The 26,317-nt window shown below is 36.5% G+C and overlaps 2 protein-coding genes across 2 annotated transcripts in view; both read right to left on the minus strand.

The window, feature by feature from the left end:
- Positions 1–13,476, minus strand: si:dkey-21p1.3 (collagen alpha-1(II) chain). Its single transcript, XM_051116729.1, has 45 exons — positions 13,423–13,476; positions 13,218–13,325; positions 13,083–13,136; positions 12,931–12,984; positions 12,811–12,855; positions 12,399–12,467; positions 12,201–12,246; positions 11,971–12,015; positions 11,766–11,819; positions 11,630–11,683; positions 11,486–11,539; positions 11,255–11,308; positions 11,004–11,057; positions 10,741–10,785; positions 10,596–10,640; positions 10,361–10,468; positions 10,224–10,277; positions 10,063–10,116; positions 9,595–9,648; positions 9,378–9,485; positions 9,235–9,288; positions 9,021–9,128; positions 8,880–8,933; positions 8,746–8,799; positions 8,505–8,558; positions 8,359–8,412; positions 8,091–8,198; positions 7,920–7,973; positions 7,745–7,798; positions 7,604–7,657; positions 7,365–7,418; positions 7,204–7,257; positions 7,081–7,134; positions 6,944–6,997; positions 6,488–6,541; positions 6,353–6,406; positions 6,220–6,273; positions 6,112–6,129; positions 4,885–4,947; positions 4,680–4,757; positions 4,399–4,525; positions 4,189–4,295; positions 3,824–3,889; positions 660–869; positions 1–502 (listed from the first exon to the last, which is right to left on the minus strand). The coding sequence occupies exons 2-45, from the start codon at positions 13,283–13,285 to the stop codon at positions 353–355; spliced, it is 2,964 nt and encodes a 987-aa protein (XP_050972686.1). The 5' UTR covers positions 13,286–13,325; positions 13,423–13,476; the 3' UTR covers positions 1–352.
- Positions 13,430–26,317, minus strand: part of LOC127169387 (collagen alpha-2(XI) chain-like) — a 15,602-nt gene continuing 2,714 nt past the window's right edge. Inside the window, exons 3-22 of the mRNA XM_051116733.1 lie at positions 22,199–23,306; positions 21,813–21,883; positions 20,870–20,923; positions 20,618–20,737; positions 20,409–20,447; positions 20,261–20,314; positions 18,955–19,008; positions 18,127–18,234; positions 17,959–18,012; positions 17,548–17,601; positions 17,421–17,465; positions 16,470–16,523; positions 16,344–16,388; positions 16,170–16,223; positions 15,981–16,025; positions 15,846–15,899; positions 15,544–15,619; positions 15,376–15,429; positions 15,208–15,252; positions 13,430–13,476 (exon numbers count right to left, since the gene is read on the minus strand). Of these exons, the coding sequence (XP_050972690.1) occupies positions 15,413–15,429; positions 15,544–15,619; positions 15,846–15,899; positions 15,981–16,025; positions 16,170–16,223; positions 16,344–16,388; positions 16,470–16,523; positions 17,421–17,465; positions 17,548–17,601; positions 17,959–18,012; positions 18,127–18,234; positions 18,955–19,008; positions 20,261–20,314; positions 20,409–20,447; positions 20,618–20,737; positions 20,870–20,923; positions 21,813–21,883; positions 22,199–23,306 (2,106 nt within the window). The 3' untranslated portion in view covers positions 13,430–13,476; positions 15,208–15,252; positions 15,376–15,412. The remainder of the gene's footprint in view (positions 13,477–15,207; positions 15,253–15,375; positions 15,430–15,543; positions 15,620–15,845; positions 15,900–15,980; positions 16,026–16,169; positions 16,224–16,343; positions 16,389–16,469; positions 16,524–17,420; positions 17,466–17,547; positions 17,602–17,958; positions 18,013–18,126; positions 18,235–18,954; positions 19,009–20,260; positions 20,315–20,408; positions 20,448–20,617; positions 20,738–20,869; positions 20,924–21,812; positions 21,884–22,198; positions 23,307–26,317) is intronic.

The following is a 26,317-nucleotide window of genomic DNA, read 5'->3' on the forward strand; positions in this document are numbered from 1 at the left end:
TTTTATTGTTTAATAACAGTTAAAAAAAATTAAGGTGTAAACACATTTAATATACACATTTCTTCTTTGAAACAAATTCTTACAACTTTGCATACATAAATCATTATCATAAATACTCACAACCCACTTAAGTCTAAATAAACTTACCACATGCACACACACAGTTATTGCACCACTATTGCAGTCTACTGTAAATCTAAAAAATTTAAACCCAGAGAACAAATGTTGTAAATAACTAAACATGACATACTCCACACTATAATACAATATTAGTTCTAATTGTACAGTATGTGCTGAGAACAATGGAGTTCTCCTAGGTTCTCTGTGAACAGCATCTATTTTTGGAAGGATGCTATAAAAAGCACAAATGTCCGAGGACGACGCTCACTTCTCCTTGCAAGGTTTCTCCTCCAGCTTGCCAAAGAACATCTCTTATGGGAAGTAGTTGCATGTCTCCTCTGTGAGCCTCTGAATTCCCCAGAACACTCACCTGTGCTGTTATCTGCAAAGATAAGGCAGGGAAAATACTTTTGGGTGACTTCCTGTTATGGAATAGCTTTACTTTACGTTACATGGTTTGGTTGTGTGCCATTGTTGGAAACTTCTCATTTTAAAAAGCTGTCAAGTGTCTAATTATATGCCCTCAGATTACTTCTAACCTCACAACCATGTTGTAATATGATGACATGGGATGAATGGATTTCTTGATCGGAGTCGCCCCATAACCGTAACACCCTCTTGGTGGTATCCTGGTGTTCAGCAGTCAGGCTGTGTTTATTAGGACATGTCAGTCTGATGCTTTGTGTGGCAGAGTTGCTGTGTAACCGTAGGAATCGCAGTTGGACAACATCAAGATCTCTGTACTCAAACTGTGGAGAGTAATAATCAGACATTCATTAGGAGGCCTGTCTTTCTTAATAAAATAATGATATTCACATCATTGTTTCCAAAACAAAAAACCCAGCAAGTTAGTAAATTAACAAGAAATTGCAGTTGAGGCCAAAAGTTTACATTCACCTTGCAGAATCTGCAAAATGTCAATTAGTTTACCAAAATAAGAGGGATCATACAAATTGCATGTTATTTTATATTTAGTGCTGACCTGAATAAGATATTTCAGTAACACTTTAGAATACAGATCCGTCATTAATGAATAACTACACAGGAACAAATGACTAATGCACTATTAACATTCTAGTAACTAATATTAAAGGGGTCATCGGATGCTAAGTTCACTTTTACATGTTGTTTGAACATTAATGTGTGTTGGCAGTGTATGTACAAATCTACCCTATAATGATAAAAATCCATGCAGTGGTTTTTAATTAACCTGTAAAAATAATATTCCCTTTTTCAAATCGAGCCATTCTCAGATGCCTGTCGTTGTGGCATCACACCCACAGAGGCCGCTCACACGATAGTTGATTGACATGAGTGTCTTACCTCAGATCAGCTGTAACAGTCCGCTCTCTTTGTTTCGATGCCAGAGCAGGGATGTAAGTTAGACAAGAATATCTCTGATTGAGGTGTGTCCAGCTTCACTTACAGCAGAAGTGAGTATAAGGGTTTTTTATGAATCTTTGCGATCGCCCTTCCTAATAATGTGCTAATTAGCAAGTTTAGCGGCTAAACGCAGCTACATGCGGCTAAAGTAAACAGGCTCATCTCTCCACGCAGAAAGAGGGGCGGGGCGAGCAGAGCTCATTTGCATTTAAAGCAGCCTCGACCAGAATGAGATGATTTTTGCAGAGCTGATTTTGTCAAAGAAAAAAAGGGCGTTGTTTTACACAACCATTGAGAATTTTTAACCAAAGTATATTATAGACTTTTCATTAAGATCCTAAAGAATCATATCAAGTTGTGGAAAATGGGAATCCGATGACCCCTTTAACTAACAAGAAACTCTGATTAACAAATCAGTAAGTCATAGCACTCAGTTGAACGTGGTAGTTCACTATTAGCTAATCAGTAACTACTATTTTTTTATATCTTCCAGAGAACTACTAAGAGCTACTATGTTCATAATTAATGTAAATAATGCAAAATGTATAATTAATTCTAAAGTGAAGATCATAGTAACCCACTAGTAATGACTGGGGTATTACCAAATACTTCAGAAGGAATTACTAATTATTTGGATCCATATTCTAAAGTGAAGATCATGATAACTCCTTAGTAATGACTAAAGTCATTAAAAACTATTGAGGTTTTTGTAAGGTTCTGGATAGTTATACTTCCAATGGCTTTGGTAACACTTAAGTCGTTACTAGTGGGTTACCATGATCTTCACTTTAGAATACGGATCAAAATAATTAGTAATTCCTTATGAAGTATGTAGTAACACTTGAGTCATTATTATCCAAAACCTTACATATACCTCAATAGCTTACAATGATTTCAGTCATTACTAGAGAGTTATCATGATCTTCACTTTAGAATATGGATCCAAAAAATAGTAATTCCTTCTGAAGTATTTGGTATTACCCGAGTCATTAATATTGGGTTACTATGATCTTTACTTTAGAATTAATTATACATTTTGCATCATTCACATTAATAAACATGTATATAGTAGTTCTTATCTTTGGGAGATATGAAAAAATAGTAGTTACTGATTAGCTTATAGTGAACTACCATGTTCAACTGAGCACTATGACTTGCTGATTCATTAATCAGAATTTCTTGTTAGTCAATAGTAGTTACTAGAATGTTAATAGTGCATTAGTCATTTGTTCCTGTGTAGTTATTCATTAATGACGGATCTGTATTCTAAAGTGTTACTGATATTTCACATAAAAGATGTTTACACATAGTCCACAAGAGAAAATAGCAGTTGAATTTATAAAAATGGCCCGTTCAAAACTTCACATATACTTGATTCTTAATACTTTGTTGTTACCCGAATGATCCACAGCTGTGAGTCCATGGTTTGTCCTAAACAGTTAAACTGCCTGCTGTTCTTCAGAAAAGTCTTTCAGGTCCCACAAATTCTTTGGTTTTTCAGCATTTTTGTGTATTTGAACCCTTTCCAACAATGACTGTATAATTTTGAGATCCATCTTTTCACACTGAGGACAACTGAAGGACTCATATGCAGCAATTATACATAGTTCAAAAGCTCACTGATGCTTCAGAAGGAAACATGATGCATTAAGAGCCAGGGTGAAAACTTTTTGAACTTGAATATCAGGGTAGATTTAACTTATATTGGCAAAAATTAATTCTGTTCAAAGGTTTACACCTCTGGCTCTTTGTGCATAATTTTTCCTTCTGAAGAACTAGTGAGCATGAACCATCTGTAATAGCTGCATTTAGGTCTGTCAGTTGTCCTCAGTGTAAACAGATGGACCTCAAAATTATACAGTCATTGTTGGAAAAGGTTCATACAAAAACGCTGAAACCCAAATAAACCCAAAGGACAGCAACTGTTAAGGACAAACAAGGGACTCGTGAACAACTATCACTAAACAGAAAAAAAACTAAAAACAAAAACAAAAAAAAAACAGCTGTGGATTATTCAGGTAACAACACAGTATTAAGAATCAAGTGTATGTAAACTTTTGAACATGGTCATTTTTATAAATTCAACTATTATTTTCTCTTGTGGACTAATAAAAAATAAAAATATAAAAAACATATTTTATGTAAAATATATTATTCTGGTCAGTACTAAATAAAATAAAAAAATAACATGCATTTTGTATGATCCATCTTATTTTTGTAAAATAATTAACATTTTGCAAATTCTGCATAGTGTATGTAAACTTTTGACCTCAACTGACTGTACATCAGCTTATGAATTCCAGTAAGGTCAGTCATTTACCTTCAAGCCTCTGTCAAGCTCACTAACCCACTTTTTAGATCTGTCTGATGGCCACAAGCCTGAAATCTGATTAAAACACCACAAATTTAACACAGATATAGCATTATATTCAATATAACAGAATATCTATACAAAACAACTGTGCATGTGTCCGTATGTTATTGTTATATTCTGTGTCTAGCTGGTACCTTATGTGGCATCACTTTAAAAAGTGTAATAATAATGGGCGATAAATGTCTTCCAGATTCTTATTCTATAATATATTTCAGTTTTAATCCCACTTTTGGGCATCTTAGAGTAAGGAAAAACATCAGTTTACGTGTCTTAGAATCACCAAAGAAGACTGACTGTGAAAATCGTCTTACTTTAGACTGGATAGGAGACACACAAGTTAGACCGCCAGCAGTAAAATTACAGAACACACGGAGAGCATCAAATGGACATCCATGGTTAGGGTCAATGTAGTAGTGCCCTATGAACACAGGACCACAGTGGATTAAAATGTTCTTCTTTTATGATTTTAAAAACAAAGACCACATTCTCAGGTCTGAAGTTCCACATGGTTTTCTGCTCACCGTCTCTGAGTTGAGGCTGGATGAGACTCAGCTCTCTGCAGGTGGTTGCTGGGTTGTCTTTGGTGCCTTGTGAGCGGCTATTTTCCGGGTCATGAAATCGAGACTTTCTGGATAATAACCTTGCTTTCTGAAAAGAATGTGCAATGACAATCAGTTAATATATTAAAACCTTTATCTTAGGTCTTTCTGCTACCCAACCCCACCTTTCCCTTTATATTTGACAATAAAAGTGTGTTTTAGGGCTCAACAAACCAAGGTTGACTGCTTGAGTTTGTACCAACATTTTGTGATCCTCTTCTCTGAGCAGGAGGTGGAGTATGATGCCCTGGTATCTGCTGGCCAGGAATACCTGGTTTTCCCTTGTGAGATGATGAGTGAGTCAAAATATAAACAGATTAAGACACATAATCTCTTAAAAAGGAATAAAAAAAGTATGAAGGTAAAGTGTGAAATTCAAGTCACATGCAGAAAAAATATTTCACTTACAGGTGGTCCTCTCCAACCTTTCAAGCCTTTTTTTCCTGATATTCCCTGAACTCCTTTCATACCCTGTTGATATGAAAAATGCTTAAGAAAGTACATTTAACCTTATTGAGCTTTATGAAAAAGGTCAAACTTTGGCTGTCCAATGGTGAGTGGTTATATCTGTTTTATATTGTGGATATTATGTTGTTTTTATTCAACACACATAAAAAACTGTATGGCCATTTGTTGTTTGATCAGACTGTGTACAGTATATAAACGTTTTGAAACACTCAGATTGGGAAACCTTTAAAAAGAAAGAAAGATAGAAAGAAATAGAAACAGGAATAGAAATAGAAATAGGTCTGCAAATGGTTGAAAAAATGTTCCTAAAAGTCTTTTTAAATTAATTTGATGTATACCTATTCATTTCTGTATACCTATTCATTGATGTATACCTATTCATTAGAATTGCATTGTACAAACTTGCAAGTTTTTACTTTTTTTCTTAGAATTGTGAGATATAAACTTGCAATTTAGAGTTATAAAGTCAGAATTATGAGATAAAAACTCGTAATTCTGACTTTTCTGAGTTCTGAATTCGGACTTTTTTAATCTCACAAAACTTTATAACTCGCAATTGTGAGTTTATATCACAATTCTGACTTCATTTCTCAGAACTGCAAGTTTACATCTCAAATCTGACTTTTAACTATTATATTTATATTATCTAAATTTGGAGAAAAAAAGTCAGAACTGTGAATTTGTATCACGTAATTCTGAGACAAAAAGTCAGAATTGTGAGATAAAAAGTCACAATTACCTTTTTTCATTTTTTAATTCAGTGGCGGAAATGGGCTTCCATAGCAGTGTTTATAAATAAAGAGGTTTAAAGAAAAAAAAATCTTAGACCCATAAAACATTTTCAGTAAAAATGCTTCTTTGCAATAAGGTATTTTCTTATTTGTGATTAGTGACCTAGAAGATTTTCACCATAACTTTTCTTTTCATTAACCTAATTTATAACTTGCTAACTTAATATATTTTGAGGTGTAAATCATTTTAAATTCCATCTTTTCTGTGTTTCAGTGTGACCCTTCTGTACATTGCCGTTTGAACATTGCAGGGCACTGTAGATCAGCCTGACCATAATAAGATTTGCATCTATGCTGTACCTACCTGGTTCAGGTACGGGGCAAAGATAAGCAGAGCTATATAAATGACAATCACACCTGCAATTTCAGTACACACCTTCCTTCCAGATGGACCCTGTAGAGCAAAACAAGAATCTGTGTCATCTATGCCATTGTTCTAAACCAGATAAAGCTGGTCTGCAAGCTAGTTTACAAAGAAACGTACAGGTGAACCAGGGAATCCTTTGCCACCAGGAGGCCCACGAGCACCAGCTTCACCCTGCAACAAACAACATATTTATGAATAAAGAAACAAAAGGACAATAAATATGTCCGTTATACTGCAGGCAGTTATTTACCTGTATGCCTTTTGGCCCAGGCCGTCCCTTGTACCCTGGAGCACCTTGCTTTCCCTGCAAGGAAAACAATTATAACTAGTGAAAAAAGCAACTCGTTGTTTTTTGATGTACTTTGTGTGTTTCATTTGAACTTACCTTTGCTCCTGGTGGTCCAATAGGCCCTTGTAATCCTTTAATACCAACAAGGCCCTGTAAGTTGCATTAATGAGCAATAAGCAATGCTTAAAAACCTGCTGCACATAATTTACTATTTGCTTTCTGTCATCTGATTCATACTTTTTAGCAAGTGAAAGGTCTTTTAGTATAATTCCAATTACATCTTGGCCATAGAAATATCAGCTACTGCACCAAATTGCATATTTTGGGGCTCAATTTTGTCCTCTGAAGAAAACTAGAGTGGTTTTTCCTTTGTAAGCATGAGTGTTCCATATTCTCTTATATCATACTACATGATACAGTATACTCATAAAAAAAAAATACTTTTTAGCATTGTTTTATTCTAAATTTTCAACAAAATTTGATTTTTCAAAAAATTTGATTTTATTTGTTAATGCTAGAGCAATTGTCTGTAGTCAGTGGTTACAGTGATACCTTTGGTCCTTTCCGTCCAACGTCTCCCTTTTCACCTTGAAGTCCCAGAATCCCCTTAAAATGTAACAAAAAATAACAAATAACTTAAAATCCTTATGGACTGTAGAAGGCAAAACAATGACTTTGATTTGATGTACCTTTGGTCCTATCAGCACGGTGGGCCCTGGTTTCCCTTTTGGTCCTACAGCACCCTGTGATGAAGAGGCTGGTAAATTGACTATAATAGTAACCATTTATTTGAGAGTCTGAGTGAAAATTACCTTTGGTCCAGGTAGTCCTTGACTTCCTTGCAAACCTGGTGTTCCTGGGGCACCCTGAAAATTTGTATTTAAAACAATGCCACAAATCATGACCATATTATATAACTGGCATGCTTTATAATAAATCGTTCAAATAGTCTGTATAAAACAAGTGTACTTACAGCACTACCTGGAGGACCCGGCCTCCCTGGAGGTCCTCGCAATCCAATGTCACCCTGGAAGTTGTGCAATAAGGTAGTAAATGCTCACTTTCTTGATAAATCTGCCAATTGCCATAAAGCGATTTTATACTCTACTTGATCCAGAACACCTAGAAATGACCCTAACATTGTGGTGGTGAGTTTTGCATTGGCAAACACCACTATAAAATGTGAATAGTGAATGAGGGCAAGCTACTCACTGGGTCGCCTTCAGTGCCTATAACTCCCAGCAGTCCATCTGTACCACTACGTCCCTTAAATGGAGTTAGTGTAAAAGTCAAATATGTTTGGCACAGTCATGAAATAGTCAGAAAGCTTTAGGCACTGTTTGGGATACTTGCTTGTGTTCCAGGGAGACCACGTTTGCCTTGTTTCCCTTTTAGTCCTTGAGGTCCCTAGATAACAATAAATCATATTCATGAACTTTTATTTGTTTGTGTTGGCAAAATATGAACAAACCCCAGTAAAGTTGAAAATTATCAAGACAATAAAATCCTAAAAAATGCATAAACCCACTGGCTTTCCTGCAGCACCTTTACTTCCTTTGCTTCCAGGAGAACCGCTTATTCCCTGTGTGAAAGTATCACAAAAACACTTGTCCAGACATTAAAATATAATGATGCACAACATATTCTAGTCATAAAACATGCAGTAAATGATAAGCAAGTAAAATATTGAACCACTGACTTTTGGCCCTGGCTGACCCTTGACTCCTTTTTCTCCAGGAGGTCCGGAAGATCCTGGTTTTCCCTTTAGTCCACGAAGACCCACAGCTCCTGGCTGACCCACTAGGCCCTAAACAGGAGCACAGATCATTCAGATATGTTAACACTGTACATTTAAACACACTGTATGCCAATGTGAAATCCCTTTGTCCTGTTTTAAATGGTCAGTGCTTCATATTTTGTTTGTTAGAATGGAAACCAATCTGGGTGCAAAGTGTTATTTATCTCACTATTTTTCCTTTTGCTCCAAGCTCTCCTTTCTTCCCACTTGGTCCTGAAAGACCCTGTAAACAACATACCAAATTCAGGTCAGTAAGACCAAACAGCTTTTTCTTTTTTTAAAAAAATGCTTCCATTTTCAAAAGTAAAAACCTACAACTGATCCAATCCTCCCAGTGCCACCTGGCTTCCCTTTAACTCCAGGCTCTCCCTACAGGGGGCAAAAACAACAGATGCACTTACTCATATGATAGTGTAATAGATATCATATCTACCTACAAACCTATCACCAGTAAGTCATAGGTGAATAACTCATCTTAGAAAAAATACACACAAGACAGATATTTTGGTAGATATGGCATCAGAGGACATCAGTAAAAAATGATAAAAAAACATACTTTTGGTCCTTGTTTTCCAGATTGTCCGACAAATCCTTCTTTTCCTGGCAAACCCTAAATTTGAATGGAATAAATTAATGTCAAATGTATATCCGAAAACAGACAATACATCAAATACATCCAACCTAACTTACCGGTATGCCAATAGCACCATTTGGACCTGAAGGCCCATTTGTTCCTGCCTCACCCTATGATATCCATAAAACATTGAATAAACAAAATATATGTATTTCTTCATAGGCTTCATTGGCTGTAAAAGAGGAAGTTGTACTCACAACAAGTCCAGGTAGACCTTTATCGCCTTTTTCACCAGATTCTCCCATGTTCCCTCCGGGACCGTACTTTCCCACCAAGCCAGAGTCACCTCTCAAACCTGGCTGACCCTGAGCAAAAAACAAAAACACACAAAAACATATTCAACAATAAGAATATTTCAATGCATTTGAGTATTTCACCCAAACACCTGTGCAAACTTCAATAAAAACTCACTTTTTCACCAGGGGATCCAGGATCTCCCTTCTGCCCTGGAGCGCCCCTCAACCCCTAACAAATAATACAAACAAACAATATCTTTATGGTAATAATTTATGGTATTGTGAAATACTAAAAAAAAATCAAATCAATATTCTCACTTCTCGTCCATTTGGTCCTTGGACTCCAAGTGGTCCTTGATTTCCACTCTCCCCTTGGATTCCCTTTGGGCCACGATCACCAAAAGATCCTTCTTTACCCTTCTCACCCTACAACCGACAGTTCTGTCCTGTGTATCATTTACATAAAACACCATAACACAACGTACATATATGAAATGAAGATGGGAAACATACAGCAACAGAGAATTGTACTCACAGGCAAGCCTTTACTTCCTACTGGTCCAACTGGTCCAATTTCACCCACTTGGCCCTAAAAAAAAAAATATTTAAATCTTATTTAATATAATTTCTCTATCACTAAAATTTGGAATCGGCAGGATTTTTAAATGTTTTCGAAAGAAACCTCTTATGCTCACCACGGCTGCATTTATTTAATTAAATATACAGTAAAAACAGCAATATCGTGAAATATTATTACATCTAAAAATAACGTAATTTATTCCTTTAATGGCAAATCTAAATTTTCAGCAGCTATTACTCAAGTCTTGTCACATGATCCTTCACAAATCATTCTAATATGTTGATTTGGTGCTCAAGAAACCAACTATTTAGGAGAATCAAAGCAAATATCTTTGCATTATATGAATATAAAAACAATAAAGAAGTTCATAGTGATTGAATTAGACAAACTACTGCAAATAATCAAGATTCATAAGCAATCTACCTCCTCACCATCGATACCGGCAACTCCCTTCAGTCCACTGGCTCCTCTCAGTCCCTTACAATACATTAATAAAAAAAGAAAAGGTCTCACACAAGGTCACATTGGAAGAGCCAACACATTTTACATAATAAAGATAACACTAGGGGGAAAAAACAGCCTACCTTATCGCCTTTATCTCCTGGTGGTCCGAGGGGTCCAGTTGGTCCATCTTTACCCTGAAAGAACACAATAGGTACTTAGAGCTGAATCCTTGCCTCAGTCCTCACAACAATAAATCAAATAAACCAAAAACACGTACTGGGTACCCAGCCACTCCATGCGGCCCTGGCGGTCCTCTGGGCCCTTTATTTCCTACCGGTCCCTGCAGACCAGGCTCACCCCACTGACCTATGTTTCCTTGTGGGCCCTTTAGAAGATTACATTTACAAATGTTTCATCATTACTAACTGGTTAAACACATATCAATATTACTGCTATTGCATCATGATGAAAAGAGTGCAAAAAAGTGCATGTGTGTCAAATGTATGTCTTACCGCGGGTCCTTTGTAGCCCTTCTCTCCTGGTAGGCCTCGTAGACCCTAGATAGAGAAATTTATTTAGAGTTTTATAGCCTAAAGTTATAAATGATTATGGATGAATAAAACATTTTAAAACATATACAACCTAAAAGGCACTTACTGGCTGACCATGTTTTCCTTTGGGCCCCTCAGGGCCATTTTTCCCCTGATATCAAATGAAGAGATTGTAAAATGTGTTTAGATCAGAACTGACATATTTGTGAAAGTTTGATTTTAAATGCAAGGACGAAAGGAAACTTTTGCTTCTGCTGCTGAGTACTGTTAAACTTGGCTAATAATGTTTTCAGCTTTTTATTGCATCACATTTTGTCATCATATGGGTCATCACATGACTTGACTGGTATATTTTAAAAAACCACTAACCTTCTCTCCAGGACTGCCATGACGGCCCACTGAACCCTCTCTGCCTTTGACACCCTGAGGAAAACCGACCACAACACAATACATTAAAAAAAACTATCAAGACTGAACTAGCCACATAAAATCCGTTGCCAATTGCAATAAAAGAGCAAAGAAAAAAACAAATATCCAAATTTGGACAAAGTCTATGCTAAAGAACTGGGTGTCATGTAATACAAAAAAACAGGTTGGAATTTTATGAAATCATTGCTTACTCCAATTCCAGGCTTTCCGGGTTTGCCAGCGAGACCCCGGCTCCCTGGTTCCCCCTTTAAACAGTAATTTCAAAGCATTGTGCTGGAGGTCATATTCTTAGACAGTAATGTCAGAATTGGCAAACTATGACATTTTTAACAGCTAAATATACCACAAGATGGAGAGTTACGTAACTAATAGACTGAAGGGTTTGGAAATCCTGTCAATCAGGAAAGGAAAATAAAACTCACACTTTTTCCAACGGGACCTTGGATTCCTGGTGCACCAGGCCTTCCCTGTAAACCCTGTCCACACAACAGATTTAATCAATTGCTTTGTCCATGTCATTGTAAAGACTGTCTACCAAAGCATAAAAGAATAAGAGGAAATCTTACCCGGGGACCCTGAAGTCCTCTATCTCCATCTGACCCTGGTGGTCCTATCGATCCCTGTAACACAAAGTACTCTCAGTGGCTAATAAAGCAAACTAACAGGACATTCTATTTAAAATTGTGTATGTGTAGCTCTTACAGTTGCACCGTGAGTGCCGTCCTGTCCTCTACTCCCTAAAGCACCTTGCAGTCCCTAAATGATAATAAACATCATGACTTAGCTAAGCTAACATGATGCATGCTAATCCACCTCAGTCTACATTGTAGTTAATCAATGCTATGCTAAGTTTGTTCTGACATTCAGTGTTATAGTATTTGACTAATCGTTAGGAAACTCAGTTTACCTTTTGACCTTTAAATCCGGTTCCTCCAGGGACTCCTAGTCTGCCCTGTCCCATTAAAAATGAAAAATGTAAGCAACCTGATATGTAGGGTTAATTAGGCCATGTGTGTGAATATAACTAAAATATATATAAAAAATATATATATAAAGAAATCATGATCAAACCTTACAAAATAACGTTATATTTAAATTTAAAAGGTAATAATTTGATGTACAAGGGAACCTTAATACCGGGCTCTCCTTCAGGTCCTGGTTCTCCTGATTTTCCCATCTCCCCCTATAAACATTTGGAAATAAGGTTTCTCTTTTTTGGCCAAGGTACACAGGCATCTGTTTTTTCTTATATTTTAGTTTTCTTAAAATTTTCCATTTTCTGGCTGGAAATATTTAGGCTCTAGAATTGTGGTAATGAATAAATAAATAAATAACCTTTGGTGAAGTGTATTATTGCCACAGTGGTCTGTGAATACCATGTAAATTTGTTTGCAGTGCCACCTACTGGTCAAACGTAACAGTGGGTTTAGATAACAGTCATAGGTAATGGTAAATCTACTGATCTAAAGCTAAAACTATATAGGTATATTTTTAAAACACTAATAGAAATGACAGAAACATGACAAAGTTAAAACCAAAATAATAAAAATACAATCTACTTCAAAATATGAACAACAATTATAATAGTATGTCAGTCTTAGTAACAAACCACTTAAATACTTTTTCCAAAATTACCACTAGGGGTGCTATTATAAAACAAATCTACTTAAAATCATCTCATTTCAATAACTGGTGTCCTTGCCCTTGTAATTATGACTTGCAACTTTACTTAAGAAATCATACTCACCAGAGGTCCTGGAAAACCAGCAAATCCCCCTTGGCCAGTCCGACCCTTATGGAGTAAAATAATGTTGTCTTACTGAAATCATTTATGTATGTGAAATCTAAACACATTGTGAGCAATCACCTTGTCACCTCGTGGTCCAGGAACACCTTGGATACCAGGTAGGCCTCTCTCTCCCTAAAAGTTCCATTTATATATAAGAAAACTGTGAAATATTTATGAAATATCACATTATATTAGATTCCTTTGACAAATAGAGAATTACAGTACTGTACCTTAAGTCCATCTTTTCCCTGTCTCCCTGGATCTCCAACAGATCCATCATAGCCCTGATGTAAAAGCAATACAATGACAAAGCATCTGGCTTTCGGTAAGTCATTTTTTACCAGTTAAAAGTAGCCACCGCTCACCGTAGGCCCGGGTAAACCAGCAGGTCCAGTGGGGCCAATCTCTCCCTGTACACCAGACTGCCCTCCATGACCTCTGAATCCCTGTTTACCTGGCAGCCCTGGAGGACCCTGACAAAGAGAAACCACAAATAATGTGAGTGCATCTGGCTTACAATAAATGTTGTTTACTTGGCCAGAGCTTTTATAAATATTTTAGTGAACTCACTTGATCTCCCTTTTGGCCAGAGTCTCCTTTCATTCCACGCTGTGCTTTCAGACCCTGAAGTTTACAGTCAGATGACAACAAACACAATTACACCAAAAACATTACATAATTTTCTCAAGCATCACATAAATAGCCAGTATTTTGCCATTTGACCTGTTATACATCTCATATCAACTTCTCAACATCTCATGCTGCTGCTTAGATATCAACAAAAACAGCATTAAAATATAGCTGCAAGCAGCGATTACCGGGTTCAAGTGTTTTAAGGCATTTAAGAGCATATGAAAAAAGACAATTTAGCAAGACTGTAACCACCTCTAAATCAATTATTTTAAAAAGCATTTTTGGCAAATCCAGATAATTAACCTTAAAAATGTATTGTTTTTTAATGTTTATGACTGTTATAGCACCAGCGGTGGTCCAATCTCCTTAAAACTTTGCATGCTTGTTTATGTGCTCAGCAGGTTTCATGAAGTTTGGAGTTTTTATTTAGGCTTTATAGGATTTTGGGTAAATTTGGACAAGCCCCTTTTCTAAATGACTTGTTATAGCTTCCCAAAGATTACATTTTAACTTTATTTGATAATTTATTGACCTAGAGATTGTCCAGAAAATTGTACTGCAGTGTTTTTTGAGCAAAAAACCTAGGACTAGTTTGCAAAAGTAGGTTCTTTACATCTTCTCAGTCATTTAACAAACAATTTGATTGACAGCAGTGGTTCTAGAGGCAAAGTTGTCCGGGAATGTGGAGTTCCATCATATGATACAAATATCGTGTGTATGTGCAAAAAACCTCGCAATGCACAATCATTTATGATTTCTTTCAAATTTCTCACAGACCTTTGGGCCCACCAGTTTCGTTCCCATCAGCCTCCTTTAACCTTGTCTAATAGGTGCTCAAACTTCATTGACCAATGATGGCCATGTTTTTTTGAGATACAGTACCTTACAGACACTTGTGCCACTTTAAAATATGACTGTGCACAGTGACTGTCATGTTGATAGGACAAAGGGTTGCGTATAGCCATTTTTATGTTTTTTCCTCTTATAGCGATATCAAGCGATATTAAGTGGTCAACTGCGATTTTTGCCCTGTGACCTCAGATTGATCCCTTGCGTAAGTGTTCTGAGTTTGGCGATATCTCATTCCGTTGAGGAGTTATAGGCATTTTACTAAAAGAACATTTTGAACATTTCGGCATTCCTTTGTGGCAGTGAGTCGAAAGTTCAACTTTTTTTTGATAATTATTGATAGTCGCTCTCCAGACAATCTTTCTGCACTGATTTGGTTCTGATTGGGCGAAAAAACCTAGGACTAGTTTGCAAAAGTAGGTTTTGCAAAAAAATCCAAAATACACCAAAAATTTGCTCATGATCGAATCTGAGGCATGTATTTTGTATGGCGTGAGCCAAGGAAATGGTTTATTAGTTATGAGCGATTTCATACTTTTGAGTTCTTAGCACCCACGTCAGGCCAATTGGGGCAAGCCATGGTGACGTTGTTGTTTCAGCACTACACGTTTAAACCCCTAATTACATTTAAAAATAATAAAGTGGCATATTCGCTTTCACAACACACTGAAAGTGTTTACTGTATATTTAAACTATTTAAATTATAATTTAATATTAAAATTGAAGCTTTAATAATTGCAAGAGCCAACATCACAATTTGAATTTTATTTATCTATTAATTGTCTAGTCTCACTAACTAAACTCCAAAACCTAGTAAAAGTGTCTCACAACAAGACATTTAAAATATGAAGGAGCTGTTTGAAGTAATCTTACTGGATCACCTGAGGGTCCATGTTTTCCTGGTTTTCCACTGGCACCCTGAAACAAGATTGTGTTTTTACATATATTGTTGCACTACCAAAGAAGCCCACTGGGGTATCAAATGAATATGAGAGATATCTAAAGAGACTGTAAGTAATTCTTGATGAAGAGTGAACTTACTTTTATACCTGGTGGTCCTGGACTCCCAATGTCTCCCTCAATTCCTACATCTCCCTGTTTGAACAAGAAATACGTATGCCTCAGTAAATGCAAAACTCTTTTATTTCCTAAATAATATTTCAAATGTGACTGTAATTTCAAAGCTTTTATGAAATGACATGCACATACAGGGTCTCCTTTTTGACCTGGTGGTCCATCGCCCCCTGGTTTCCCCTGAATAGATTATGTAACATAATGAATGAGTCTAGTTAGATGAACAGAAGTTGTAGTAGTTTGAGAGAGGAGAAGAGAGAAGAACAGACTCAATGACTATATTGACAAGCAAATAAATATTCAGATTAATATAAGAATTTGGTCATATTCCACATTTTCTAGCATGATTACATGTTTATTTATACATAAATACTGTATGTCCACATGAAAGCAACTACATGTGATTTGAGAAAGATGAAATGCACAGTCCACAGCACCTGTGGTCCAGGAACACCAGGAATACCGATAATACCATCAGGTCCTTCTTCTCCCTGTAATATATGTCATTTGACTAATTTCTTCAGTTTTTAGAATATTTTTTTTTTAAATTTGGAAATAAAAGACTGACTTACTGGTTTGCCAGATGGTCCCCTTGGCCCCATCTCTCCAAGTTGTCCCTAAAAAAGAGAATCAGCATTATGTACTAGTCAATTGTTTGACTTATGAATCTCTACGACTTTCCAAGTCATTTGTTATTACTGATGTTTAAGGAGATTCAAAAAGTTTGGAATGGAGCTTGTAAAAACCAGAGTGTTTCTTACAGGGGGTCCATTGACACCTGGAACTCCCTTCAACCCTCTTGGCCCCATAAGACCCTGTAAAGAGAGGTCAAAGGTCAAGTTCTGTACATCTCAGAATTGAGTGATGATTTGCATTAACTAAGCAATTAAGTGATCTAAATTTTTAAATGAGATATTTAAGTTTTTGTAACATACTGGTGGTCCTGGTGATCCAGTGAACCCAGAATCTCCTGTATGTCCCTGTGACAGAAAGCATTACAAAAATAATCTGATTGCTCATCTTTTTTGTAAAGACAACAAAAATGATAGTTTAGCACATACAGTTGGACCAGGTGGCCCCATGAATCCCTGTGGTCCTCTAGGTCCTGGTGGCCCCTGTGTATGGAAAAGATATTGTTTGATAAAGAATAGAACTGTTTTGACCTAATATCTTCATGTAATGACTCTAAAATTCAGCATTGCCATCACAGGAATTAGTTATATTTTAAAATCTTTTAAAATAGAAAAAAGACATTTTAAATTTAAATTAAATTAATATGAGTCTCTTGTTTATCCTGAACAGTTAAACTGTCTGCTGTTCTTCAGAAAAATCCTTCAGGTCCCACAAATTCTTTGTTTTTCCAGTATTTTTGTGGATTTGAACCTTTTCCAACAATGACTGTATGATTTTGAGATCCATCGTTTCACACTGAGGACAACTGAGGTACTCATATGCAACTATTACAGAAGGTTTAAATGCTCACTGATGCTCCAGAAGGAAAAACCATGCATTAAGAGCCAGGGTAATAACTTCTGAACTAAATTGAAATGTGTAGGCCTACATTTTTCTTATTTTGCCTAAATATCATATTTTTCATTTAGTACTGCCCTTCAGAAGCTACAGAAGATAGTTACATGTTTCCCAGAAGACATCCCCCAGATTAACTTTTCAGGACAAACAAGAGACTCATGAACAACTATCACTAAACAAAAAAACACAGCTGTGGATCATTCAGGTAACAACACAGTATTAAGAATCAAGGGGATGTAAACTTTTGAACCAGGTCATTTTTTATAAATTCAGCTATTATTTTCTCTTGTGAACTACATGTAAACTGTTCTACTGTGTACTAAAACAATACCATGGATTTTGTATGGTCCCTCTTATTTTGGTAAAATAATGAACATTTTTAATGATTCTGAAGGGGGAATGCAAACGTTTGACCTCAACTGTATACAGACAGACAGATTAACTGCCTCAAAGAAATGACAAACAAAGTAAATGTTACTCACAATATATCCTACTACCCCAACTAGGCCCTTCTGTCCCTTTTTTCCCTAAAGAAACAAAGTTGGCTGGTCACTGATATTATAATATATGCTGAAAATCTGGAGAAGTAGGAGTGACATTTTACTGTACCTTCTCTCCTTTCCTTCCTTTGGTTCCTTGAGGCCCCTGTTCGCCAAGATCACCCTGAACACATCAGATACAGTTTCTTTAAATGTAAATAGTGGAATATGGAATGTGAGAGAATCAATAACTTATTTTTATTTATGGCTGATATGTCAAATAAACACACTGTGTGGACAGTGGTCGACCCCTGTTTTGGTCTTGGATTTTAGATTATGTTATGGCAAGGCCCAAATGGAATTTACAGACTTTTGCAGAATATATTTCAATGCTATAAAACATACATTGTCAAAATAGCTGGCACATAAGTGTCAGAGGATTTGCAGAACTAAATGCATGATGGATGAGTTCTGTAAGCACAGATTCCATGAGGGCCTAGTTATTGCATTTTTTTCATAGAAAAACCCTGGTCATTCTTACCCACTCACCCAGCTCCCCTTTACTGCCCTTCTCTCCTGCATAACCTTTAGGGCCCTACAGAAAAAAACACACACAGACAACTGTATGCAATTATAGGCATTATTATGCATTATACAGCTAAAATCACTTCGAAAAGATACGGAGCATTTAGATTCCCGTAAGTCTTACATCTTCCCCAGGTGGTCCTGGTGGGCCCGTCTCCCCATCCTTCCCAGCTGTGCCCTCTGGTCCTGGTCTCCCAGGTGGCCCTGGTATTCCAACTGGTCCTATTCGTCCCTAGTACATATCAAAAGATAGAAATAGTATAGCACATGGTTTAGTCTCCTTATCAATATTTATACATACTGGAGAGTTTCATCTTCGTTGTAGAACAGATCCATAACTCATTTAAGCTTTTAAGCATTAAAAAGATCTGAACTAAATGTGATCTTGGAAAATGATCCCAACGAGTACTTTATTTATGCTCTTGTTGCATTTCCTGTTGAAACAGCAAGTTTTCTTTTCTTTATATTAGTCAGTGTTTGGTTTACATCACAGCCAAGAAACAAGATTTGCTATTTGTCATCAGTGGCAGTTTGCACTATGAGAAGATGGGATGAGTAAGATTTATAAAACCGGTTAAATAATTATTTAATTTACAAAAGTGTAAAAGCTTGTAAATGAGGAGGCAGCCAACAGACGTTCAGATGAATGTCATCTTGATCACACTTCTCCCTTGATGCCAAAGATTAAACTGCTCTTGAATGGCAACAAGCCTGCATGAGTCAAACACAGACTGCTTTTGCTTTTGAATCAGCTGAAATCTGAACAACGTGACTCTTGTTGACTTCACGCTTGTTGATGCTTGTTGACCCATTGAGCTTGTCAAATTCTTTTTAACCCATCTCAAGCTTCCACATGGTTTGATCACACTTCTATGAAACTACTCAACATGTTTCTCTATGTAACAGTGACCTAGCATTTTTCATGATGAAGAGAATAGATAGAAATTCCTACGTGTTTCCCTTGCTCTCCCTTCCTCCCCTGTTTGCCTGGAACTCCAGGGGGCCCCTAAAAATAGATAAATAAACAGTAAAAATATTGTATTATCACATACAGAGTGCATAGCTACATGGAATTTGGTTCCAATTGACAGTCATACACCTTGCAGAATCTCCAAAATAAGAGGGATCATACAAAATGCATGTTGTTTTTTATTCAGCACTGACCTGAATAAGGTATTTCACATAAAAGACATTTACATATTGTCCACAAGAGAAAATAATAGTTGAATTTATAAAAATGACCCTGTTCAAAAGTTTACATACACTTGATTCTTAATACTGTGTTGTTACCTGGATGGTCCACAGCTGTAGGAAACAGTGTGTTTTTGTTTAGTGATAGCTGTTCATGAGTCCATTGTCTTGAACAGTTAAACCACCAGCTGTTCTTCCGAAAAGCCTTTAGGTCCCACAAATTCTTTGGTTTTTCAACATTTTTGCGTATTTTAACCCTTTCCAACAATGACTGTATGATTTTGAGACCCATCTTTTCACACTGAGGGACTCATATGCAACTATCACAGAAGGTTCAAACAATCACTGATGCTTCAGAAGGAAAAACGATGCATTAGGAGCTGGGGGTTGAAAACATTTTGAATTTGTATCGGGGTACTATATATGAATAAAATGCGTTGTCAGATTTTAATTAAATGGATTATTGCCGCTTTTCTCACACACCAGTGCATTAACAAACTCACAAACATCAGTGTGTATTTAACAAATGTATTTTTTTTGCCAGTAATTCATTTAAATGTCTAAAACATTATTTTTATGTGGCTGAAAACACTGAATGATTGTGATATAGGCTAAAAGCACTGAGCGCGTCTATTTGGCTCAGCATCATACAATGAGAAAAGATGGATCTCAAAATCATACAGTCATTGCTGGAAAGGGTTCAAATACACAAAAATACTGAAAAAACAAAGAATCTGTGGGACCTGAAAGACTTTTCTGAAGAACAGCAGGCAGTTTAACTATTTAGGACAAACAAGGGACTCATGAACAACTATCACTAAACAAAAATCAAGTGTATGTAAACTTTCGGGGTCATTTTTATAAAATTTAACTATTGCTTTCTCTTGTGGACTATATGTTAAAGTCTTATGTCAAATATCTTATTCAGGTCAGTGATACATAAAAAATAACATGCATTTTGTATGATACCTCTTATTTCGGTAAAATAATTAACATTTTCCAGATTCTGCAAGGTGTATGTAAACTTTTGACTTCAACTGTATGTTATAGAATATATTTATACTTACAGGTGGTCCATGCTCTCCATTTGGTCCCAAAGGTCCTGGTAATCCTTTTACTTTCTAAAGAAAAGGGGGGGAAAAAAAGATTTTGATCTGCAGTATACTGATGCAACTCAAGCAAAGCTCTCATTAGGGGTCAAACAGACTAACTCACCGGCCACAACGACACTAGTTTTTTGTAGAATTTCTTTTTCTGGAAGCAAAATGAAAAGTCTAATTAAGAAACACATAGTGTTTTTAGGGACTGTAAACATGTACGCAGTATTTGAATTTCAACTATTCACAGAATCAGCTATTTAAGATGCATGCTTTCAGAATAAATGGTAGCAAAATATAAAAATGAGCAAAAATATTGTCATGCACCTTGAATGCTTGCCATTCTTCCTCTGATGTGTACCAGACTATAATAGCAGGCATGCCAGGTGGTCCGATTGGTCCTCTGTACCCTGTCTGGCCAGTCCGGCCCATCACTCCCGCATAGCCCTGTGTGACACCCAAACACCTACTGTATTAAAGCATTCATTCTTTTGACTGTAAAATTAATATGACAAGATTTAATTTACCGAAAAAACAAGACTTATTAAAAATGTACAGATAATATTAGTTAATACATACTTTGTCTCCTTTTTCACCTGGAGGACCTGGCAAGCCAGGTGTGCCTGGATACCCCTAAAAGATCATTGTAATAATATAATATAATGTAATATAATATAATATAATATAATATAATATAATATAATATAATATAATATAATATAATATAATATATAGATAATCTATCTATCTATCTGTTCTGTACAGACTTACAGCAACCACTGGGGGGCATAAGAGCTTAGCTAATATTGCTTCACTGCAACTACATCTCTCTCTCTCTCTCTCTCTCTCTCTCTCTCTCCCTTTCTACTGTCGGTAATGTAAAGTGATTATATCATTGCTACAGCATTTTTGAATTTATATAACACAGACGCATAAAATAAACAAGTTAACAGTTTAATGTGGAAGAAAGTGCAGCAAATACACTGAAATTTTAAAAAAGAGTACGTAGTGTCAGTACTGTTCCTTCTTTCTCTCTAGCACTGGTATTATTAAATAATTCTTGTAATCCTGTTCCTCTTTTCGGGATAATATTTCTCTCTCAGTGTCATACAGTGAGTCAGTTCTTGTTCATAAGCTCCATTCACTGGAGGTAAATGACCCTCTTTCTCCTCTTCTCCACACCTAATTGAATAATGCCTCTGCAAACTCAATTTCCTATAAAGGCTAGCAGTGGGCCTGAGATGACCATGTGGGTGAGAATCACAGTATTAGAAAATAGAGAAGGGGACTTTTCTCCAAACCAACTGTCTAGCTATACTGATATACTGTATTCAGTGTTATTGTATGATTGTACTGTAACAATTTTCTTTAACCTTTTACGAATATCTTAGTATATCTAAGAATATCAATTTAAAGTGGTATGTAAACTACACAGTACTATCAATAGATAGTAAAGCCTTTCATTTAAGTGACAAACATCAATGCAATATTAATGAATTGAAAGGGTAAGTGAATTTCTTACCCTTGGGCCTCTGAAACCTGATGTGCGTACTAGACCTCCTTCTCTGTTTATGTTTCTGTGCATCTCATTGGCTGAGTAAACAAAAATGCCAAATAAGACATTATTTTCATATTGAACATCTGCATTTCTTAGGGCTTATGTTTTTTTCACCTTCCTCTTTTAAGAAATGACATCCACACCAAAAAAGCAAAAAATTAGACATAAATATATTATTTTACATACTTTTATAATAAACAATTTAGTAATTAAAATTCATTTAAAATGTAACATTTAAAATTTAGTTTAATTTAATTTGATTTAAAAACAATTAATTTGGAATTTAAAATGTAGACACTTTAGCTTCAAAAAATGCCTTTTTTAAATTTAGATATTTTTTTTTAACTTACAGTGGGTCTCTGTTGTTGTACTTGTCGCAGTGGTAGGACGTCCTAGACAGGCAGCAATATCACCTGTAGAACAATCCTCAGTCTCTGATTCCTCAATCACAGGGGCTTTTTGCTCACTTCTAAATCTGAGATCCTCCTGTCTAGTCTTTGGAGTCTCATCTGTGTGTTTAATCTGCTCTTGCTCGCTCTCTCTCAATGCACTACTAGCTTCCTGTCTTTCAGCACTGGGACTTCCAGGTTGATGAAAAGGTATTTGCTGAGTAATTGCTGCGGGTTGCGTTTGCATCGGTGTCATGGGTCGACTAGTCGCTCTGATTTCTTCATTCTTCTCCAGTGACTTTACTTTATTGACTGAGGTGCTGCCAGTTCCGGTTTCCATGGATACGCTGGTCAGGTTTCGAGGTGAACCACTTGGCGCTGCGATTGAATCCTTAACAGATTTTGTCCGTGACGCGTCATCGGCTGTATCAGTCGGGTGGACATTTGTTGTTCCAGACACTGGCTTTGTGTTCAGTGAAATGCTAAACTCTGTACTGTTATTCTGTAGTGTCTGCAAGGGCTCCGTTTTGGTTTGCCCTTTGACCTCTAATTTGACCTCAGCGCTCATCTTGAAAGTCTCTTTGTATTGTGAAACGTAACTACCTGCCGTAGAATCGATATTTCTCACATTCACAGTCTGAGGTTCAGGGTCAAGCATGCTTGCATTCTCTGGAAAAACAAAGAGTTGAGTTGTTTTGGTGGGCTGGACTGTGAGAGAGGAAATGAAGGTCTCTTTCTCGCCTCCACCTGCCTTCTGTTGGTCAAAACTAGAAGCTTCGGTCAATTCAGATTTAATTTCATATGTAGAATCAGTATGGCACCTCAATGTTGCCATCTCTATTTTGGATAGTCTTTCCAAAGATCCATTTGGTAGCGTCTGTGATTTTGCAATTGCCCTTGGCCTGCTTAAATCAACATGTGACAAAGGAAATGACATCATATGTCGGCACTGACGAATGTATCTTTCTGTGTCAGTGTTCACTTTTTTATTTTCGTCTTTCATATCCACCATGGCAACAGACTCAGAACCAGAGACGGCAACATTTGCTTCTTTTCCCACGTCTTCTTCCTTGAAATAAGATTGAACAGAAACATATTTTAATATAGTACAATTCACAATACAGATAATGTACATAAACTCAACCCATGTTTAAAATGTCTGTCTGGGTTTTCAATGAAACACTAACAGATTTCCAGACAGCAGTGATCAGGCACAGAGCGTCTCTTGAGTGACACTTTTGTGAGCAGAGTAAACTGAGTTTTATCCGCTCATAAAGTTAGTACACTCATGTTGACTGATTCACGGCCCCCTAGATCTCCATAATGGAAAAACACAATCTACAGCCACATTTCCAACCAAACATATTTCAAGCAATTATATGGCAGAGATAAAATTCATGTGTTATTGATATCTTCCTTTATCTAAAGATTTGTATATCAAGTACACAGATATTCAATGGCAATTAACTGATAAGGACATAAAAAAAGGCTAAAAAAAAAAAAAACACTTGATAGGAAATGTTTTTATAGAATAAATAAACATGCCTTTAAATGAAGCACATTGCATGTCTTCACAAGCATTTTTAAAATTATCCATTTACAGAAGTCTTTAGATGTGAACCACTCTTCAAAATTTTGTGGTCAGTAAGATTTTTTAAAAATGAATTCATACTTTTATTTACTAAGGATACATTACATTAATCAAAATTGACAGTAAAAAGATTTATCATGTGTGACGAGTCGGCTGCCTCCCCCTACTTATCAGCATCTCCCCGTCCCTTATTTGCCGCCCTTCACCAGGCTCCCGACGGGAGTGGGCGTGTGAGAGAGGAGGGGTGCCGAAACAGCCAGGTCTGGCGGCGTGTGATGAGGCACACCTGACGTCAGTGATGCCTCATCACCGCCGCGGTTGAAATGCTGAGCGCGCCCCTCCTCGGGAGACCGGTCTCTATCCCGTGCATGCATGCTGGTGTCCTCGTGGGTCCAGGAAGGGAGCGTTGAGGGGATCACGCGCCGCTGAAGCAACGAGCCGCCGGAGGAGGGGGAGGATGCCGGGGCGTTGAATCCCCCATAAGTGGCGTGAGCCAAGGAGGACGTAGCCCCTAGAGCTGCGGACTTAAGGCCCTCGGACTCCGCCCCTTACCTGGACCCTTCCCTTTCGATCACTGCCCCTCCTTCACGGAACCCCCAGCACGACGAAGACACCAGAGCCCCTGTTTATTTTGGACGCTTTATTGTCCCCATTTTGGACACTTTTGGTTTTTTTATGTTCAATAAAAGCCTCTCCGAGGCCTAACGTCACGCCCACTGTGTCAGTCGGTCGCTCGTCCCGCCGCATGTTATAAAATGTTTGTCTTTCAAATAAATGTTGTTCTTCTGCATTACAGCAGGGCTATTCAACTAGCTTGACTTGAGAGTCAAAAGAGATTATCAAACTGAATATTTGAAGGGGGCCATGGAGATGGGAGCATCCTGATCTCTTTCTGTGGGGGCTATAAAATTAGAAATTAAATTGAAATGCATATTCAGTAGTAAAATTAACTAATATTACTAACACTAAATTAACAATTTAGTCTGTCAATTAACAATATAGTTAATTAAACACATTTTTTTTTGTGATTAATTGGATATTTATATTATAATTAAACACTGAACCTCCAGATTAATGTAGAAACAACATATAGTATATTTTAAATATGTGTATATTGGCTTATTTTTACTAAGTAGCCTATTATTAATGAAGTATTGATACCATTACTGCTACTGGTGTCTTTATTAAATGCATTTCCCCTCAATTTTACCTATTTATTATAGCCATTCAACATTACAGTATAATTGAAAGCCATTATTTTTTAACATTTAATAGGCTCTGAAATGTACAGCAACTTTTAAGTGACTAAAAGAATCTTCACATAAACTATAAATTGTACATGCATAAACTATATTGGTTACATTTTTTCAAGCTACTAAAGTTAATCAGTGACTACAGCAGTCGAGTGATTTTTTCTTTTCTTTTTTTTTGTTTTACACCAATGAAAGACTGCAGCAAGTTTCACTTTAAGAGCAGCGCTGTCTCTTTAAAACCTGATGCACATGACATGGATCTGATTTTCTCCAAACTTTTTACAGTTTTGTAATTCAGTTAAAACTACATTTACCAGGTAACTCGACAAAACTGCGCTTTTTTGACAATCGTGTGTTTCAGGAATCTCCATCTCCATATTGTGTAGTTCAATGGTGCCCCCATGTTTGAGGTTAAAAAGTATATAAATTGTCAATTTGTTTAGAAAACGACCAATTGTTTTGCTAGATAAAACCCTTCTTCCTCGGCTGGGATCGTTTAAAGACATTTGAAGCTGCATTTAAACTGCATTTTGGAAGTTCAGACTCTGGGGGCACCGTTGAAGTCCACTATGTGGACAGAAATTCTGGAATGTTTTCCTCAAGAAACATAATTTCTTTACAACTGAAGTAAGAAAGACACAAACATCTTGGATGACAAGGGTGTGAGTAAATTAGCTGTCAATTTTTGTTCTGGAAGAGAACTTTTCCTTTAAGAAACACAACTGATAATAATTAAAATGTTTCCTGAAAACCAAATCAGCAAATTAGAATGATTTTGCAATCAATGATATGTTTTGTCAACATTTCAAATAAATTGCATTTTAAAATATGTTAAAATGAAATGTTTATTTTAAATTGCAGTAATATTTTATAATATTACAGTGGGTAAGCAGTGTTGCCAAGTCTGTGTTTTTCCTGCGTAATTGGGCTACTTTAATACTGCTGCCGCGGGTTGTTTTTCATTTTCACGTGTTGAAGCGACCCCAATAATGTGACATTTAGCCTCTGGAATACGATTTTTACTGGGGGACCCCGTGGGTGGGTTTTGTTGTGAAAACCTGGCAACCCTGTTGGTAAGGCTGCATTTTTTTAAATATATGAAAGTCTTTCCACACCCAAATTTTTGCGTAGTAGTTTACCTTACAAAAAAGTCTTGAACAGTAATTTAGAAAAAAAAAAATTATACCTGCTATTTGGGTTTCATTCATCAAAATGGAGTTGTGACTGATTCTCAAG

The sequence above is a fragment of the Labeo rohita genome, chromosome 8 (assembly GCF_022985175.1).
Source record: "Labeo rohita strain BAU-BD-2019 chromosome 8, IGBB_LRoh.1.0, whole genome shotgun sequence".
In the NCBI taxonomy this organism is placed as follows: Eukaryota; Metazoa; Chordata; class Actinopteri; order Cypriniformes; family Cyprinidae; genus Labeo; species Labeo rohita.

Coding starts and splice junctions, on each gene's coding strand:
- si:dkey-21p1.3 (XM_051116729.1), bottom strand. CDS start 13,285: ATGGAGGGCAGTCTGGTGTACAGGGAGAGATTGGCCCCACTGGACCTG. Junction 11,820..11,970: donor CCGGATTTAAAGGTCAAAAG/GTAAACTGAGTT, acceptor ATTATCATTTAG/GGACTGCAAGGTGCTTTAGG. Junction 6,274..6,352: donor CTGGGCCAAAAGGCATACAG/GTAAATAACTGC, acceptor TGTTTGTTGCAG/GGTGAAGCTGGTGCTCGTGG.